This window comes from Globicephala melas, chromosome 18 (assembly GCF_963455315.2).
Source record: "Globicephala melas chromosome 18, mGloMel1.2, whole genome shotgun sequence".
NCBI lineage: Eukaryota > Metazoa > Chordata > Mammalia > Artiodactyla > Delphinidae > Globicephala > Globicephala melas.
Genome location: NC_083331.1, coordinates 32,395,077 through 32,415,816, shown reverse-complemented (window position 1 = coordinate 32,415,816; position 20,740 = coordinate 32,395,077). Strand labels below are relative to the sequence as shown.

At 35.8% G+C, this 20,740-nt stretch overlaps 1 protein-coding gene across 4 annotated transcripts in view; it reads left to right on the top strand.

The window, feature by feature from the left end:
* DIAPH3 (diaphanous related formin 3) overlaps window positions 1-20,740 on the top strand; it is a 547,054-nt gene that overhangs the window by 71,656 nt on the left and 454,658 nt on the right. For 3 of the 4 annotated variants that reach the window (XM_060287828.1, XM_030830361.2, XM_030830360.2), the window contains one exon: window positions 3,804-3,908. The exons of the other annotated variant lie outside the window; for it this stretch is intronic. In XM_060287828.1, the coding sequence (XP_060143811.1) occupies window positions 3,804-3,908 (105 nt within the window). The remainder of the gene's footprint in view (window positions 1-3,803; window positions 3,909-20,740) is intronic. 4 annotated transcript variants of the gene reach the window in all.

Sequence of the window (20,740 nt, the reverse complement as noted above, 5' to 3'; positions counted from 1 at the left end):
GAAGTAAGCTGTTTTTCAGGGCTGTTATAAAATCTGTAGCTACAGTATCATTCTGTATCCATACAGTGTACTACATGTCCTGACCTGTGTTTGAATGGAAGAACTGGTCAACACACAGAGGTTTATATTGCTTGTGTAGGCCATAAATGTGGGTTTCTGTATTATTCAGTTCTGCTTAGAAAGAAGCCTTATTATAATATAAAGTAAGTTATTTTCAAATGCTGTAGTGGACACTGTTGGTGCCCCTCCAAGACCCCCTTCACCAGGCTGGTTACGGGCGTACCCAGGTGTGAGTGTTGGCTCCTGGTGGTTCACATCTGCCCTCTTAATCCAGAGATTTGGCCTCAGGGAACTGGGGTCCTGCAGCTAATGGCTGACTGACTTGGGTGGTGTCAAGGCTGGCCTCTCCTTCCAGGTACTATCTACTGCTGTGCACTTCAGGCTGAAGCGAGAATCCAGCTGAGGCCACATTTTCGAATGTCCCTGTCTCAGTCCCCTTTTCCTGAGAGCATCCCCCTCATTAATCACCTGCACCTGCATCCCTGTCCCAGGTCTGCCTCTAGGGAACGTGCCCTAAGACAACGGAAATGCGATATGATCATACTAACCAGCTGTGAACTCACTAATGTGAAAACTGATGACTTGCTCACAAGAGACCCTTTACAGTTATCTGGAAACTGCACTAGACTGGGTGTCTGGGCTCCAGTTCTCAAGCTTCTAACAACCAGATAACTCTGAAAAGTCATTTCATTTCTCTGAGCCTGTATTTTCTGTTGTGTAATACATACATGGAGTTTAGACTATGTGATATTCAAAATCTCATGCTGAAGGTTTTGCCTTAAGGCAGGGGCTTATTAAATAGAGATGCTTGGCTCCCGCATTGCCGCCGACCTCCAGGTTCTTGGATAGCCTTGGAAGATGTTCAGCTTAACTTGAATTGGAACTATAACATAAAATATGGATGTGCATTTTCTGGGAAGAAGCTTCCAATACATTTCACTAGGACTCTGTGACCCTCAGAGGTTCAGTGCCAGTGTCTTGTAGAGTTTTCTTCTTTTTTAGCCCTGTTCTCCACTGATAAAGATTCAAAATCCATTCTAAAAATCCTGTACCCTATTCCATAGATACATACATTTTTTTTTTTTTCTTTCCATCACTCCCTTATTTCTCTTTTTCCTTTTGTAAAGGGCAGAACTTTTCTTACTCTTTCGAGTGCCATTTCTTCCTGGATGTAAAGAGAAGGACCATCTGTTAGATGAAGTTACGTACCTAGTGAGTGATCCTGGAAGGTTTGTGCGATTATGTAGGTGATTCCAAACTTCTCTGTAGTATCATTTCTTCTTTGTTTCCTCTTGTTTTTAAGCAGCCACTGTCATTAAACTTTCGTTATGGAGTTGAGTGTCATATTTAGACAAGAGAGGTGGGGTAAGCCAGAGCAAAGAAGTTGGGAGAACTCTGGATTTCTTCCTTAATTCCAAACATACAACTTTTGTGTATAAGCTCATGTTATCGTGAAGATGCCTTTCCAGAAAGAAAGCAGTAGTCTTTTCTTTCTTACAACTCTCCACCTTAAAATTTTATTTTGATTTCAGCCACAGCTAATGGGTTTTCTGTTTTTTAGTTTTCTATATCTGTTAAGTATTTTAATTTGCTAGTTAAAGAGGCTGGGTCACATTTGGCCATTAGACAGAAAATAAAAAATACAGTGAATAATTTAAAACAGATGTTCTCTGTGCTCTTAGGTGCCCCTCACACACACCTTTTATAGCAATTGCTCCTTAACTTCCTCATTACTTTTTCTTAGTTCAATTCTTTATAGATTATATAAACTATCTCCACTCATAATTTTAAAAAAATCAACATATAATGCCTACTGTACTATATAATAAAACAGTATGTATTTCATTGTAAACAGTTGGCCATCGACTACTCAAGAAGGCACAATAAAGTCACATTCTGGAGTCTTTGCCTCATGCCACTGTGAGTACAACAGCTACGATGTAGGTTGATATAGGTGTGTTGTTCTGTTGATTCAGATACCACAAGCAGCATTGTCCTGGGATACCTAAATTTCAGAAATGGAACACAAATGATGGTAAAGCTTAAAACAAAAACAGTGCAACTATAATTTACAGAGTAGTTGGATTCTTGGAAAATTCAATGTATATTAAGTTACATAATATATAAAGTATTAAATATGTAACAATTTACATCTTCTGTTGTACATCTAATTTCATTGAATTAGAGTCTAGGCGTAGATAATTATGATTTTCCCTCTCTCGTTCTCTCTGTGTATCTCTCTGTGGGACACAGGACAGTTTCTTATTGTGTAGGATTAGCTCATGTGTTGCAGAATGTCTAGCACACCTTTCCCCTGTAAATGCTGGTAGCATCACCTCAGTCACCATGACAACCAAAATGCCCCGAGACATTTCTGGAATGCTTCCTAAGTGGTGTTAAGGTGTATTGAAAATCACTGGCTTAGAGAAAAAAAAAAGAAACAAACTAAACCATTATTCACATAATAGGATATTTCTAACCAGAATAGCCAAGAGTGACATTACTAATTGCTACCTTTTATTGGAGTATCAAACGGGACAACTTCTAAGATCTTAAATTTTGTATCAAGGTGAAATGAAGGGAATTTTGACTTTTAATTGCTTCACAGTTTTGGTAGCCAAAAACTGAGTCAGCTAAAGGCATAAACTACAGTGTCTGAATTGTAGAACCCTTATAAAACTTAGAAGAAATTTAACTTTCTGGGCTCCCTGGGTGATCCAAAGTCCTGATTCTTATGGGCACGTTTCTGAGTGGATATGTAGTTTATATACATTAAGATGTCCTACATTGCACACAGATGACCCAAGGCTAAGATCAGGAGGAAATCCATTTGAGCTGCCCTCTCCTTCAGCCATTTTTGTCTTACCTCAGCCTCCCTTCCTTTGTCAACTGAGCTGATGGATTCTGGTCGCAATTCATATCTTTATGTGGATATTATTGACTTGCAGTTTTTAGTCAGAATTAGGTCTGTAGCAAGATCTAGCTTACCTAAACCTTTATTTTGATTGGTGCTGTTGAGAAATGTCAGGTTTTTAGGTGGTACTTCTTTTTATGAGTGCCACTTTTATGTGATTTAGAACATGCAATAAATTAATTAATGAATATTTTTGATAGGGGTGGAGAAGAGACAGTTAAAACTGTAGGATGCTTCACCTTTTGCTAGGATCAGTATTAGGTATTTGGTATGTGCTTGTAGCTTATCAGAATCTGAAAAGGGATTGGCTTATTTACCTTTTAATTCTTATGATATATGGAGGAGCGCTTTCAGAATGGTGCAAGATGGCTTCAGGTACAGCTGTTGTAAAAATATGTTTATATTTTAAAATATATTTATATAAATTATAAATATATATTGACTATAATATATATAGATAAATATATTTTTATATGTAATATATATATTTCACAATTATATATAAATTGTGAATCCTAATAAGCTTATGGAAGGCAGAAATCTTCAACTGTCTAATTATCTATAGTGATGTGAATGTAATTTTACTAGCCTGCTGTGAATTTAAAAAGTTTTTCTGGTAAGTGTTTTACCTGCTAAAATGATCTAGAATACTCTGTTCTCTGTATCTCCAGGTCCTTTCTCTTTTTTCTCCTGGCAGAGCTACATGTAAATCATTCCAAAACAGTTAATGCTGCTTTAGTCACACAGTATTGATTTTCTGTTCATTGTGTATGTAGAACTGTTGCTCTACTTAGATTCTAAAACGAGGCTTTTTAATTGTGTTTTCCAGGAAGATATGAATTTAAATGAAGATAAAAAGGCACCATTGCGGGAAAAGGACTTCAGTATCAAAAAAGAAATGGTGATGCAGTACATTAATACTGCTTCCAAGACAGTAAGTAAAACTGTCAAGTTGAGAAGTACTGCTGAAGCATGTTGTGGTATGGAAAACAATACATTTGCCTAATGAAGTGCCTAAGTTTGCGGGCAACTGTAATCATAGAGCTTTTGTATGTATAATTAAAGGTACAAGTATTATAATAAGTTTGTTTAATTTGAAAGTATTTCTCACCTTATAACTTTTAAACTGCTTTTGCTGTTTGGCCACTCACACTGTTAAGAAGCACTGTGGTTGCTTGGTCCACTCACTCTAGGACACCCCTCCTTGTTAGTGAATTAAGATGGGTATTGATTTCTAATGTCACTTATAAACTGGGATAATACTTGTATTGTAGAAAAGTGAGACTGATTTTACTCTAACTACCTAAATCAGGATACATAATAGTGGCTTAGAGGCCTATCTTTAATGTGAGTTTCCCTGTGGATAAAATTAGCTTGTAACAAATTATAAATGTAGACACTGCAAGGAGCATTAAGAATCCACGTGGCTGCCACTTTTCTAGGGAAACATGAAATATGTGGGTGGAAGTAATAACTAAATGTCTGAGAAACATGACCAGCACACAGAATCAATTATATTTATTTCATGGAACAACAAATGAGCTTTGTTGTCATAAAAAAAATTACGACTAAGTGGATTGGATGAAAAATATAAGATGGAAGCTAATGAAGAAGCAAGGCTCGGTAGAAAGACAGTAGAAAATGCTTTTGGCTGAACATAAAATAGAATTGGATTTGAGAAAAATAACTAAACACACTGTAGTTTTCACTGGATACTTTAACCCAAGGGCAGCTTTTAAGAATGTAAGTTATTTATACTTTAACTCCATTTATCTACTAGACCAGTCAGTGATTCTGAGGTATTTCTTTTGGAGGAAAGACTCAAGTGATGTTTAATTTTTAAACATGTCTCATTTTTTGGCTGCCTGATGTTCAGGTGTAGAATTCACTGAGTACTGTGCTTTTCCCAGTTCTTTCTATGGGCTCTGTATCTTGCCATTGAGATGTGAATTGCTTTTGTCCCTTGATGATACTTGGCCATCACAAATTAACAGTGGGGATTTAGGAGTCAGAGCTCTGTGTTTTGGATTGACTGTTTATCCTTTGTTTGATCTTGGACATCTTATTTTATCTTTCTGATCCTCAACCCCCTTGTCCATAAGATGGGGCTAATATGTACACCATAGGCTTGTTGTTAGAATTAAATTGTTTATTCTGTGATTAGAACGTAACAGATTTTTAACTGGTGGCTGCCTCTTGTGGTAGCAGTGGTTGTAGTAGCAATTGTTTGTTTTTTATTTTTCTTTGTGATTTACTGTTGAAATTCTTACTGTTGAAATCATTACACCACAATTAAAAATATAAGTAAATGTACCTCAGTAAAAATACAAATTTCTTATTAGTGAGTCTACATCTCTAAGACGTTCATTTGTTCACTCAACACATTTATTAAGCGTCTGTATGTCGGGCACTTAATAAAAGTGTCTGTATTTAAGGCCCCGGCGACTGAGCACCAAGATAGTGTGTCATTGTTTCCTATGGAGCAGTGAGACACACATGACAGAAACACACAAACACATGTAATGGGAGGTGAAATGTGATGTGGGGAAAAAAATGCAGGGGGAGTGGAGATGGTGTACCTGTTTTATGTAGAGTCATCAGGGCAGAGTCTCCTGTTAGGGAATTTTAAATCCAACAAGCGTGAATCCACTTAATATAATTACAAGAGATAATACATTAGTTAGAACTGGTATAGAAAACCCTAGCATAATAGTGCAGTTTAATTCTGGAATTTCAGATAAACAGACTTTTTTATAGAATAAAACATTTTGAACTTCTTCACAGTGGATCTGTTTCAGCTTACATTAACTGATTTTAAAGTTTAATACTCTATTTTGGACTTGGGCTGGAATTTATTTACTAGAATTAAGTAATTAGGTTATCAGGATTGAAATAGATTAGTTATCTAAAGTATGATTAAAGCATTTAATTGGTGTGTGGAGAGTCATGGCTTTTCCTAGGAGGGTTCTGAATAATTCAGCAAATGGTTAACATTGTAGAAAGTTCAAACTGACCAGTCATCTGTTTTTGCTCTGGAAGTAAAAACACATTTTATTAACTCTAGGATATGGACTTTGTTATGCCAGTATATTTAGGTCAATGAGTACTGAAAAAGTTTCTCTGAGAAAAACAAAGTTCATAGATAGGTTGTTCTAGAGAGGATGTGGGGACTTTGTCAGATGTTAACATTTTAGCCTTAGAATTTGCTTTGAGATTCTCTTTTGTGGGTAAGCATTAATATTATTTTTTGGAAAATAGTATTGATGCCTACAGTTGATTTTTTGAAAACTCTTCTGAAATGTTAACATTCAAACTAGCCCTAAAGTAGATCAGCTTGGTTTTAAAATAGAAAAAAACAAAAAAACAATAAAAACCATCTATCAAACTAGGTTGTTTCCAAGATCTTAGTAGGTTTCAGTTTAGGTGGCCAAATAGTAAGACTGAATTTCTTCAGTTAGGAAAGATTATTAAAATTTACTAAGCAAATATCATACTTGAGGCTAAAAATGCCAGATTCACGTGTTTCTAAGTTCCTAGGGCATGGGTATGTGATCCAGGTTTGGCCAGTACAGTCTGATGGCCAGGTCTGGTGGGGGCTTCTGAGAAAGGTTTCTCTCCCTCATGAAAGGGTCCAGAGCAGGAAAGCTGCCATTCCCTGCTACTTGTCGTGGCTGTGAGGGGGTGTGGGGTGCTTGACGCCTGACGTCATGGAGCTGCTGCTCTGGCCCAGTGCAGTCCTGCCTCCCAACTCTTCCATTATATGAGGTGATGCCAGTTCTTATTGAAGCTGCTTTAAGCTGGGTTTTTGCTTTGCTGCTGTAAACATCCTGATAGACCATCCAGATACATTTTGGCCTACGTGGGCTATTTCTTTAATTCACTCTGGAAATTTCTTTTTCCATCCAAAGGAGTATCTTAAAAGATCCTCCCCTCACCCAGTATACTCAGAGCATAGATGGGGAGGCACTACAAGGCCAGGTGCCCATCCCTTGGTAAATGACTTGTGCTTAGCAGCAAGTTTATTGGAGAAAACTTCTTTCAAGAAAGAACGATACAGATTTTACCTATGTACTATGACTTGCTGGAGGGTAAGACTATTCTGCAATTAGTGGTAAGGACCTTATAAGTAGGATGTGACATGATAGTCCAAATGGAAGAGAACCCACAGTTCCTGAACAAGGTAGGATGAAGAAAATTCTAGAACAAGAGAGGATCTCTTAAACCACAGTTGCCAAAGAATTTTCCTATTTTCTAAATGGAAGTGAGCTAGAATTTAAAATACAAATCTACCATATAAATGTATTTAATTATGCTTATCCCAACTGTGAGTATAATTCTCTTTTATTACGTGTGGCTCAATTATTTTTAATCCTTTTTTTCCTTAAACATATTTTAAAGCCCCCTTCAGATATTAAGTGATGATTTTTGTAGTCAAGATTCTTTTGAGTGGAACCAACCAAGCTTGGGAGATATATCCTAATAGAGTTGCTGCCTTCACCAAGTTTTCCTTTTCTTATTTCTTCTTTGTTTAGGTGTACCATACCCCTTATCTGTGACATCAGTGTATATGTTGTGTTCATTTTCTGGGTGTATTTTGTCTGGGTAATATGGAAGTCTCCCATGACAGGGTTAACAGAAAACCATGAATTAATTTATATGCAACTAAAGAATGTGTTAAAGAGGATAGCTGTAGAGAGTAGGATTTAGATCAATGAGTTGCCTACACCCCCCTACTCCCACCCCAACGCATTGCAAAGGATTAGTAAAAATAAAATCTCTTTTCTATTTGTTGAGAAGAAAAAATTTGCTGTTCCACTTCTAGGCTTTTTCAGGGTGATGCGTGGCAATTCAAAACTAGAGACAACTTAGAGAGGCCAAAACCTATATCCCAGAAAGTGAAAGGAGGAAGAGGAGAATCAGCCAGGCGTGTTTGAGCGATAGGACAGGAGAACCAGAAAGATATCTGGTCCTCTGTGGGGAGGTGGAGTTTCAGGGGGAGAGAGAGAGAGACATTTAAAGAGTTTTGAGGGACATTTTGTTTTATGCTGTGTAGTATAACACCTTTATGATGTCTTTAAGAACGATTATGTCTCTAAGAACCATTCATCTTCTTTTTTTCCTAATTTATTTTTATACATTGAGATGACGACACTGTCCAGGCAGTTTACTTCTTTACAGACTACAACCACTACAACTATGACTTATCAGCACATGGTCTTTTTTGGCTGTACCATTAGGTGTGGATATAATGCTTTAAAAATCTCTCTTCAAAATGCATACTTCTAGTTCCCGAGGATTGCACTAGGTTGGAATCCAAAGTTCTTACAGGCTCCTTGACATCCCCCGCCGCCCCCCAATATGTCATAGGAAACTGTATCCCAGCTGCAAGTAACAAGCTCATTTTAGGTGGGCTGACATGAAATAAAAAAGGCCTAATCTCACATTTCTAAGGTGCATAATTATAACATCCATCCTTTATTCCCTATTTGTATTTAGTTTTTTCCTTTTTGATTTATTTTTCCAGGGAATGAAGCAGAAATCCTCTTTTATAAGTGCTCCTGGAAGTTTACTAGCTTCCTTTGACTTTGTTTCTAATTTTTTTCTTTCCTAGTCAATCTAGACTGCAGTCAAGTGACTTCAAGGGCTCCTCCGAGGCATTTGTTAGAAAAGTTTGGATGGCGTTTAGCTTTACTCCTTGAATCCTTTCTTAAGTATTTCTGTAGTCCTTGCTTAGTCTTCTTTAACAAAAAATAAAGTTAAATAACAAGTATTATAGAACATAATTTTAAAAGGCACATAGAAAGATTGTAACAAAAGTTTCTCATGATGAAATGACTGAGTGTAAATTGAGTTCGTAAGTGCAGGATTATAGACTTTCACATATGTGTATGTATGTAGGTGTGTAGATGTAGTGTTAAAAGTATTTTGAAAGGTATCATCACTTGTTCTAGCTCAGTAGGTCATGGTGTTCTCAAACATGGAGGACAGAGTTTTCTGCAGTATCAGCCTTCTAGGCATATTTTGATCAGAAGAGAACTGTGTTTTGAGAAAATATTAGTTGTGTGTTCATTTGTATGTATGAACGTTTTCTCCAAGTAGAAAATCTAGACTTGATTGAGGGTGTTTTCATAACTTTCAGTGTGTGTTTTATTTTTTAGATTTCAGTTTCATATGTAAATTTTGGAAACATTGTCAGATACAGGTAAATCAAGTTGTTGTTGTCCTTGTTTTATTTCCTCTATTTTTTGTCATCGTTGTTATTTAAAAAGCTTATATATTTTAACCACTAGAAACTTAGATGAACCATAAATAGTTACACATTCTTGGTAAAATAAACACGGGTTATTTTTTGGCTTACATTTCAGGTTAGGGATTTGATCAAAGCATCCCTGCCACATAAAAACTTGGTAAAAGGGGCTAGAGCTCAGTATTAGACACTTACCTGTTTATCATCAGTACCCTTACAATACTTTGCCTGTTTGTCTCCACGTCTTGCTTGCTGACTAGGAGAAAATTTCAGAGCCTCAGGGCAATGAACCAACTTCTTCTTGAGAGTATTTCCTAATCTGTCTGGCATTTTAATTTCCATTTGTGCCTATATAGGACAGGTTTTATTTATGTACAATTAAAATTATCTTCTAACAGCTCAGATTCATCCAGCTTTCTTACACGTCGTTCTGAGCAGCACCAGTGGTGTATAGTGTTCTCTGATGTTACTGCATTGTGTTTTTGTTTAGGCAGGAGATGAATATGAAGAAAGCAGTCATCTTTTCTTTTTTTATATAGGATGAAATTATATTAGGTTCAAACTAGAATTGTGTATTTTGGGTCTTTTAAAAATATTATGGCTCGTTAAGACATCTTTTCTTTCATTATAGCACTTTTTAAAAGATATAGAAACATTGTTAGTTACTAGTAAAATTTACTAGAATTTTAGAGCCTGAGAGGGCCAGTGGTGCTTATACCAGTTGCGGCATTAGAGGTCATCTGAGGTTGTTTTCATCTTGGTTATTGAGTTGTTTCTTAATCTAAGATATTTTTCTATGTTCATGCTTACTTTTTAGACTTTAATGAATATAATTAAGCTTATTTCTGATAACTGCAAAAGTAGTGAAAACTTTGAAAGTGCCAGAAAGAAGAGGCATGTGATTATAATGGAGATGAAAGTGAAGAGCAAATATCCATATGGAATGAACCTTTTGAAAGAAGGAACAGTTCTGAAGGAATAAGTGAAAAATTGAGAAAAATGCTATGTATTATGTACAGTTGTTTTTCAGTGAATGAATGGAAAAGGTATGTCAGTGGAAATAATCAATAAATGATCTATAATGGGAATAGAAAAGAGTTTTATTTGAGCCAAACTGAAGACTATAGCTTGGGAGACAGCCTCTCAGATAACTCTGAGGAACTGCTCTGGAGAAGCATGGTTTTCAGCACAGTTTTATGTCTCGTCAGAACAAAGAACATCAAACAAGTCAGGGATACATTCCTTCAGGGTTTCAAAAAAATACCCAAAACACAGATCAGCATGTACGCAGTATGGCCTTGGCATCTGGGAAGGGAGTCTTATCATTTAAGGAGTATCAGCATTGGCCTCCCAGGTAGGGAGGCATTTAATCTTTATTTTTAACATGGACATTCTTTACTCCTGGTCAGTGCACACTTTTCTTTAATGATTAAAGCAATTGTACAATGTATGTTTGATAGGCCACAAACAGACTGTTTTAGTCAGCATAAAATACAAATTAACTCATGTATAAACCAGAATAATGTCCCCGTACCTCAATATGTGAAAATTTCTTCTATTAGGTAATTGAAGAAATAGGAAAAAAAGTTGCCAGGAACAGTAGCGCTCAACCTTGATATCCATTAGAATCATCTGGGGAGCTTTAAAAATCTTGATATCTGGGTGCTGTCATTTACAATTAAGTCAGGTGGGCCCCAGGCATCAGTATTTAGTAATGTTCTCTCGGTGTTTCTAGGGTACAGTCAAGGATGAGAACTGGGCTGGACAAGATGAGAGTCTTTTAGTGTAACGTTAATTGAGCCAAAGACTAGAAGTTAATAGGATTGAAAGGCTGAACATGGTGAACATTACTCATAAAACTGTTATCAAGCCATTGTGGGTTCCACGCTAGTTTGCACGTGCATAACGTCAAAATGAGTGTTCAAAGGGCATACTGTAGCTACGAAGAAATTCTCCGACACTTGGCCTCTTGTAAAAATCATCAAAGGGGGGAAGGTTATCTACTGTAACAGATGGAAGAACTTGGTCTTTTTTGGAAAAGGATGCCCAGTAGAACACGTATGAACAAGGAGGAGAAGAGTGTGTCTGGTTTTAAAGCTTTAATGGTGGCAGTAAACTTAAACCCCTCTTTATTTTGGTTTGTACTTGAGAGACATCCTTTCAGTTCTTATTCCTAAAGAGAATAAATTCTATACATACTTTAAAAATCCATAATGGGTTAATCATCTTGATGTACAAAAGGTATTCATTCCTAATTTCATGCTTCCCTGATTTACTACCATTTCCTAACTGGTACAATATAATGGTTTCTCCCCACCCTCAAGAAAATAAGTGTGGTTGGTATAGCTTCTTACCCTCAATGTAAAAATTATTTCAAATTCTTTTACTGTCAGAAGTTTTCCAGGGTAGTTTACATAAACTGGGAACCCTGCCTTTGGGATTCTTTGAGGTATGAAAATAAAATTGTCCAAAAGAAACTTCAGGCAGTCTTAGGTTTTGTCTACTCCTTGTATATTATTACTGTTACGCTAGATTTTTTTTCTTTTTTCTTTGGTAGCCTTTGGGAAAGCTGTATTGCATTGTTTTGGTGAGTTAAAAATCATCTTCTGGCTTTTTTTTGTTAAGGATGGCTTTGTTATACTCTTTCATTTAGTAGAGATTTTTGTAGTTACTGAGGTGGGTTTTTTTTTTTTTTGCGGTACGCGGGCTTCTCACTGTTGTGGCCTCTCCCGCTGCGGAGCACAGGCTCCGGACGCGCAGGCTCAGTGGCCATGGCTCACGGGCCCAGCCTCCTCGCGGCATGTGGGATCTTCCCGGACCAGGGCACGAACCCGTGTCCCCTGCATCGGCAGGCGGACTCTCAACCACTGCGCCACCAGGGAAGCCCTGAGGTGTTTTTTAATTTATATTAGGTCTGGAATTATCTTAGAGCATCTCTACATTTTGCAAATGAAGTGTGCAACAGCCCCCAGTTAGTAGCTAGGACTAGAAACCAGGGTTTCTGATTTTTTTAACTTTTGATTTACAAAATGAAACACAGTTATAGAAAACACCAACAAATAAATATGTAGCTTAATAAGTTTTCATAAGAACACCACCCAGATCAATAAAGAGAACCTTGTCAGCCAACTTAGAAAGCCCTCCATCTACCCTGTCTCAAATCTTGCTTTTTTCCTAAATCACTACCTTGACTTTTATAGGAACTACTTCCTTGACTTTCTTTAATTTTATCTCCCAAAATTATACCACTAGACATCATAGTTTATTGTTGCTTATATTTTAAAATTGGAATATCTTTAACTTTTTTTAATCTTCAGGTTCCCTTTATTTTATCTAAGGCAGTCTGTATTTTGCCGATTGCATACTCGTGGTAGAGTTAACATGTTTCTCTTTCCTTTGCATTTCCTGCAAAGCCGCAGCTAGATCCAGAGGCTTGATCAGACTCAGGTTTGATCCCTTTGGTAAGACCGTAGGAGGTATGTTCTGTATCAGGGAGTACTTCATATCCAGTTTATCATTAAAATTCTGTAATTTTATTTTCATTTATTAGTTAGAATATATTTAAAAAGAGACATTTTCTCACAAATACTGATTACCTTATGATATAGGAAATTTAGGATAAATGCTTGATTCTTTTATTTGCCAGTTTTCAAGATATTGAATTGGTTCCCTATCATCCTCTAAAGGTGATATATTATTTTTAATATTATTATTCTTAGTGAAGCTTAAATTGTCCCATCTGCAACCAGTGGTTCCTTGTCCAGTTGGCTTCTAGTCATTTTGATTGGCATGGCCCTGTTATTTTACATCGTTTCATTTCTATCTGGTAAGGTAAGATTACGCAGACTCCCCTCTTTTCCCACACTAGACCTGGAATCTGTCATTTCTTTTAGTGGGAAATGATATTTCAAGAACAATCTGGGGGTCAAGGATACTTATTGCTATTGGGTTAATCACTGTTTGTAGGCCTTTTCAGTGGAGAGAGAGCAAATGAAAAAAGTATGCGTATGTATTTATGTGTATGTATTTAAAATTTTTTTCTTTCGCATGTGCTGCCCACATCTCCAGCTGTTGTTTTTCTTTTTGTACTAATGGCGCATATAGCCATTACATTTTATACTCCTTTAGCATTTACTAACTGTGTTTAACCCCTATTTAGTCTTTAATTCTCTGAATAACTGTATTTTAATGCTCACAACCAGTCCTTTTGTTAATATTTCTCTTAGTCATTTTGTTTGTCTGAAGTTTGTTCTTTAGTAGATTTGTCTGAAGAGGTCATGGAAACAGTATTCCTTGAGTTTTTCATGTTGATAACAGTATTTGCCCATTATTGTTTAGTCAGTTTTACTGGATATAAAAACTTTGGCTCACATGTTTTTTTCCTGTAGGATCTTAAATTTACAATTTTTTTCCCTTTTCTTTTTTTTTAAATTTTATTTTTATTTTTGGCCTTGTGGCATGTGGGACCTTAGTTCCCTGACCAGGGATTGAACACATGCCCCCTGCAGTGGAAGCGCAGATTCTTAACCACTGGACTGCCAGGGAAGTCCCACAATTTAAAAATTTTTCTAGCATAAAGCATGACAGCATTGCTCTTAAAAGGTCTGCAGATAACTAATTTTCATTCCCTATAGATTACTAGCTCTCTTTATTTATATGTCTGACTTGGGATTATAAAATATGCAGATACCCTTTCATTATGTACTTGCTTTGGTTTTCTTCCTCATGGATCCTATTATCGGTATGTTGGATTTTTATATATCTTCAATATGCCACTTTTTCCCAAATCCTTTTACCTTATTCATTTCTTTTTGATTTTTTTTGAAAAAAAATTCTGTATTTCATTTCTAAATCTCTTATAATATGATTTATTATTTTTTGTTCTTATATTTCTTCTAGTTCAAGCTTCATTTCTGAAGTGATTTATTTCCATTCTTTTTCCTGAGTTTGCTCTCCTCACTTGTCTGAGTTTTTCTAATTCTGCTTTAGGTATTTGTTTTCATGTTTTATACATTTTTTAAATGTCTCTTAGTTCATTTTGAAATCGTAAGTGACAGTTTGCTGTGTTTTATGGTTATGTTTTTGTGGTCAGTAGGAATGTTTAGCTCCTTGTTGATTTCACTCTCAACACTTTCTCCACATTGTGGGGTCCTGTCCTGGAAGGGAGCCCTGACCTCAGTGTTGGGACTCAGAGGACATTGACAGTTCCAGTCTCTTCAGCTCTTTTCTGCTTCCTGCGCTCACCCACAGCTGGTGTGGGCCAAACCCCAATCATTTTCAGCTGCTGTTCTCAAATTGCTAAAGAATACCTCTGGGCTACTTTAGAATTCTCCTGTTTTCACATCATCAGACATCTTGTTTATTTCTCTGCTTCTTTCCACACAGACCGTGATGCTGTGCAGATCGTGTGACTGTTAGTGGTTTCTCTCCAGCTGCTTGTATTTTGAGGATCATGGACATACCTTATTGCTCAATATTGTTAGGTTTTTGGTTTTGCTATTTAGTTGTTTTGTTTCTTTTTCTGTGGAGATCCAGGCACTTTCAGAAACTATGCTCCTGCTGCCATCTGCCCAGGTCCTTTAGTCTTCTGATTTTTGAATTATTTTCCTCATTTTAGGTCAGTTTATATGTTTGGTTAAAAAACCATTTCTGGATTGTTGGTATTCTTCCTCTTGCTCTCCCCCAGCCCCTCTTGACTTTCAGTGGAGAAAATGATGATATATTAATTCATGACTTTTTCCTATATAATGTCAAATGATAGCTCTAGATTTTGCTGTTTATTTTACCGGTAAACTGTCATCAAACCTCTTAATGGTCCATGACCTAGAAATAGAATTAAATAAAACACTAGTTTTAGTCTTAATTTCTATATTATGTTTGTGCAGTGCTATCATCTTATATAATTTAAATAAGTTATGCAAAATGCATTCTTTCTTATATCCCACTGATAGTTGGGAAATTCAGACTGCCCTTCAGTACTTTAACCCCACCCCTGGAAAAATAGGTCTCATCTGCTTGTGTGTGTCTATAAATTAGTGAGTGTGTTAAATCTATCACAGCATGAAATCACTTCAAGTGCTGAAAGACTATCTTAAAGAATTTAAATTGATTGCAGATGTTGGTGCAATTAAGCAGGACTGATGAGCCTCAGAATCATGTTTCTCAGATTTGAATATGAATGCATTTAAAAAATTATAGTGATGTACTCCATGTAAATGGAGTTCATAGGCATCTGAGAGTTTCTATCACCTTGTGCTTTAAAATGGTTTAGCAATGTGAGAAGTGATGTGTGACCCCTTATGCAGATACCTATATTACTTAGAATGAAAATGTATTATTCATCTTACGTATGTACTTCCGTGCCATCCTTAACCAACTACAATTGACTTTGAATGATTATTTTCCTTCGTTATTCCATTTGTCTACCAATTTTTCTACCTTTTATGCCTGTAATTCATTTGAAAATTATTCTATAGACAGAGAAGGAAGTATAATGTTATTTCATTTGCATTTTTAAGAAGAAAAAGAGTATAACAAGCCGGATGTGTTGGTTTAAATAATAAAAGCATAGGACTTTTTTTCCCCTTGAGGTCAGATCTTTTGACTAGTAGGACTCTTCTTACCTTTAGTTGCTTTGGCTTTAAATTGCTGAGATGTAAAAGAAAGTTTTCTATTTATTATTTTAAAATATAACCTACTGGGTTGCAAATTAGGAAGTGAATTTTGAAACAAGTTTGTAACAAGATTAAGTAGAGTGTATGGCATGCTCATTTTCAATTTATTTCAAATTGATCTGTGCACATTAAGTAATTAAACTCATCAATTTCTGTAACACATTGTAAAATGTTATGGACATTAGGACTTTATTATATATATAGTAGTAAAATAAATTACAAAAATGGTGAGTATATTTAGATACTATTTTTAAATACTAAGAAAATTACTGAAATAGTATAGTAATATTAATGATTTGAAATAGGAACAAAGAATACATTATATTTTTTTCTGGATGGTGTGAATTAAAGCTGTGTTCTACAATATTTTATAAAAGGTTATTTTATTCATCACGGCACACTATACTTTGTTTTTAGGAGTTGAGAATCCAGCTTTGCTACTTCTAACTTTGTGATTTCAGAAAATTCATTATGCCTCTTGAAAACTTAGTTTACCAAATAATAAAATTTAGGAGTGTTTTTATGAGAATTATGGTATGAGAAGTAGGGCAATGATTAAATAAAGTCTCTTATGTTATCTTTATCTTAAATCTCTTGATAAGTCATCTTATCAAAGTTTAAAGTGTAAAATGGGACTGTGTGAATGCTACAGATGAAGCATTCTTAAATCTGATTATATTGGAATAAAAAGTTAAATACAAATTATTAAAACTGGTCATCATAAAAAAATACAATCTTTTTTCTACTTAGAGCATAAAATTATATATTCACATCTCAGTATTTGAATACAGAGCCAAGCCCTTTTCTTTGAGTAGGAGTTGTTCCTACTTTGATTTTTCCTACATAAAGCATGAAGCATCATCTGTGATCACCACTTGTGTATTTTAATTCAGCCAAGAATTTATACTTGTAAAAACAGTCTAAGTTCAGACCTATGAGAATTTGTATGATTTTTACAGTGAGATCTTTTCAGTTCTCTTGATCATACCTAATTTGAAAACAAATTTTTTTTAAAGCAACTCAGCCTAATCTTGATGTTTCTAAGCATTAATTTGTTACAGAAACAACTCTTTTCATTCTTGTATATTATTACATTAACAAGAATGATATTATCATACTTCATAAACAGTTTGGGGTTTATTTAAAAAAATCACCTCTTGGTATTTACAGAATTTGATTCATAGGAGTAACTGTGTCGCCTACAGCATACTTTGGGCATCAATCACTCTATTACAGACTAGTGGAAAGCCTGATACTGGATGTCTGTCTCTAGCACCTTAAACAAGTCACACTCCGGTGAACTTTATTTTTTTCTTTCCTTTATCTCTCCAGTGGGGTCGTAAAAATACAATTTTCTGTAACTCGTTTTATTTGTTACCCTATGTGAATGTTCTACCCTCTGTTAGAAGTGACTGACTCAGCTCCAAGTGACTCAGAAAAACAGGAACATGTTGGTTCCTGCATCTGGGAAGCCCTGGGATATGCTGGCTTCAGGCCGGCCTGGATCTAAGTTCTCAGGTGACGTAAGGACTCGGTCTTCCGTATCTCTTAGCACTGTTTCGCTATGTCTTGGCTTTATTCACGCAGGTTCTTTCCATGGTATATCTAGATGGTTAACAGAAGCTTCTGGCTTGTTTCCTGTATTTTAGGTCAGTAGTCTCCAAAATTTTTTGATTACTTACCCTATCAATTTAAAAAAAGCCGATCATATATGCCACTAAGCCAATAAATGTTTATTATAAACATGTCCATTGTATTAATACTTCATATATATTACAGTAAGTCCCCTACATATGATTGAGTTCTGTTCGGAGAGTGCATTCGTAAGAGTCCAATTTGTTTGTAAGTCCAACAAAGTTAGCCTAGGTACCCAGCTAACACAATCGGCTATATAGTACTCTACTATAGTAGGCTTATAATACTTTCCACACAAATAATACATTAAAAAACAAACACAACAAATAAAGAAAACATTTTTAATCTTACAGTACAGTACCTTGAAAAGTACAGTGGTACAGTACAATAGCTGGCATACAGGGGCTGGCATCAAGTGAACAGGCAAGAAGATTTACTGACTAGAGGAGGGGAAGGAGGTGGGAGATGGTAGAGCTGAAGGATTGTCAGCAATAGGAGACGGAGGGAAAGCTGCAATTTCACTCACACCTTACGTGATTGGACATGCGAACGCACATTTGCATCTTTGAAAGTTCACAACTTGAAGGTTCGTATGTAGGGGACTTAGTAATATAAATTAATGTATTAATATTTTATCCCTAATATATAATATGAATTGAAGATATCATTAAGATTTATAAATCAAAGTTTTAATAATTCATTAGAAAATTTTGCCTCATTCACAAACCCATTTGGTTTTTCTTTTTTCGTTTAGTTTTTTTTTTTTTTTTTTGCGATACGTGGGCCTCTCACTGTTGTGGCCTCTCCCGTTGCGGAGCACAGGCTCCGGACGCGTAGGCTCAGCGGCCATGGCTCACGGGCCCAGCCGCTCCGCGGCATGTGGGATCTTCCTGGACCTGGGCACGAACCCGTGTCCCCTGCATCGGCAGGCGGACTCTCAACCACTGCACCACCAGGGAAGCCCTTTTGTTTATTTTGTATCACACTTTAACTATACTAGATTCATGACAAACAGATAAATATGCCTTTTTTCCCTACTCACATATTTTTGCACAACCTACAAATTACTTGATGACTTGTTATTTTCAAGAACTATACAAGTTTCTGGGCTTGGTGCCTTTTTAAAAGTAAACTTTTAACTTAAAAATTTTTTTTTATCAGTTTTCTAAAAATTATACTCTAACCCCCAATTTTAAATCTCCTTTTAAATTTAGTTACCCATTATATTCATCCTCTTATAATGGAATCTATCATAGCCATTCAGGAATGTTCTGGGAGCATGTCCAAACCTGCAGTAACCTTTGTTCATGGGGAAACCTTTGTTCCCCGAAGTTCCTGTTGACTTCCATCTTGTCCACATCAACCCTTTTTTGTTCTTGCCTGTACCAGTTCCTCTATTCTTGTACCGCTATCTAACTCCCATCCTCCACTTAGCCACATTTAATTAAAGACTCAGTTTGTGCTGTTTTGACCTCAGTACTGCCACTCTCTTTGCCAACTTGGTTAGTGCTTGAGGGCCCAGAGAAGGTACAACGTGCCCTGGCTCTGCCTTTGTGTATTGTACTTGGAGGAAAAAGACAGACGAGAGACATGCATCGAGCTCATGAGTTATCTGGACAAGGTAGATTCCTTTGTGACAGTATTACCTTTGTGAATTCATGACTGTCTACAGGTGATGGATTTTGAAGCCTCACAAACTTGACTGGTCAACATTCTAAGATTCAGTATGTATTTTGTGGGCAGGTATACAATCTAAGCTAATAGGGACTGATGTATTAAAATCCAAATATCACTTTAACAATCCGTAATCAGAAATACTATTATTAAGGAGAAAATTCTTATATTTTCTTCTCTTTTTTTAGGCTAGTCTATATTGGATGCCAAATGACAGAGAGTTGCTTACTTGGTTTGTCGATGATCCACTATGAGGATAATGGGGTGTGTGCCCATAGCATCATATGCTTTTCCTATCTGAACTGTCCTCATACTTCATGTATAAATTAAATTAGTTGAGTTAATGTGATGGACTAGAAACCCCATGAAGGCAGGGAATACATGATGCAGCACAAATTAGATGATTGTGTTAATATTTCTGGCACCCCTTTTCCTGGGGAGTCTTAGTGGGGCTCTCTGAAGAACTCTGGGTCTCTGGACATGTCTGCAGGTAGGCCTGCAGACTGCTTCCTCTTATAGCACATACTCACCACTGTTAGAGTACCCTGCAATTCTGGAGGCCATACTTTTTATTGTAATTAAAATAAATTCTTGATCTTGATGCACATGTGTAATCTCTTGGGTCATTTTAATATGAGGCTAATTATCTGTTATATTTTGATTTTTCGTAATTCATTATCTGAAGTCAGTTGTAATTTAAGATATGGGGGTATCTTAACAGTTGGTAAAATGTACCTCCCTTGAGGTTCACTTCTTAACTCCTTTTAGAGGAGAAAGTGACAGGAACTGGTGTCCTCATTTTACTCTTTCACTAAGAATTTTTATTTTTATAGCTTCTGATCTTTATATATTTCCCCCTGTCATTTAAAAAAAATTTCTTAGGAGACAAAGGCTGTTTAAATAATCAAAATGATTAGAAATTCTAAGATCAACTTATTTAGTAATCAAGTAACATTTTAAGTGTCATTCATTTATTCAGATGCTCAAATTTTAAATTATTAAAATCAAAGATACATCTTAAAAAGCTACAGAGTATCACTTAATGAGGTGGTCTTCAACCCATATGGTACTATCCTGTTGTTTTGTCTGTTCTTCCTTACTGAGAAAAGTATATGATTTCTAAATACTTTTCACATTAAAAGTTCTGTAGAGGCCTGGTTTTCTTGTGAGATGTGATCAGAATTCAAATATCATCTTAAAACAAAATAGAAATAAATAAATGAATGAATAGAATGGCTGTAAGCAATTATTTACTTTTGTATAAAGCTTATTTAAAGTTAATAACAAAATCTAAGTTAAGAATGTGACTAATGGGGAATGGACTGAATAAAGGTACTTAAACTGTAACAATTTTAACAATCTTTTTTTTCTTATTTCAAAAATAATGCATTGTTACAGAATATTTAGGAAGTATAAGACATTATAAAGAAGGAAAGAAAAAAAATCTATCAACCCAAGATAAGGCATTCAGCTACAGTATTAAGGCTGTTTTGATTCTGAAAAAGTCTAAAAAGGAATTATTATAACAGTAAAACT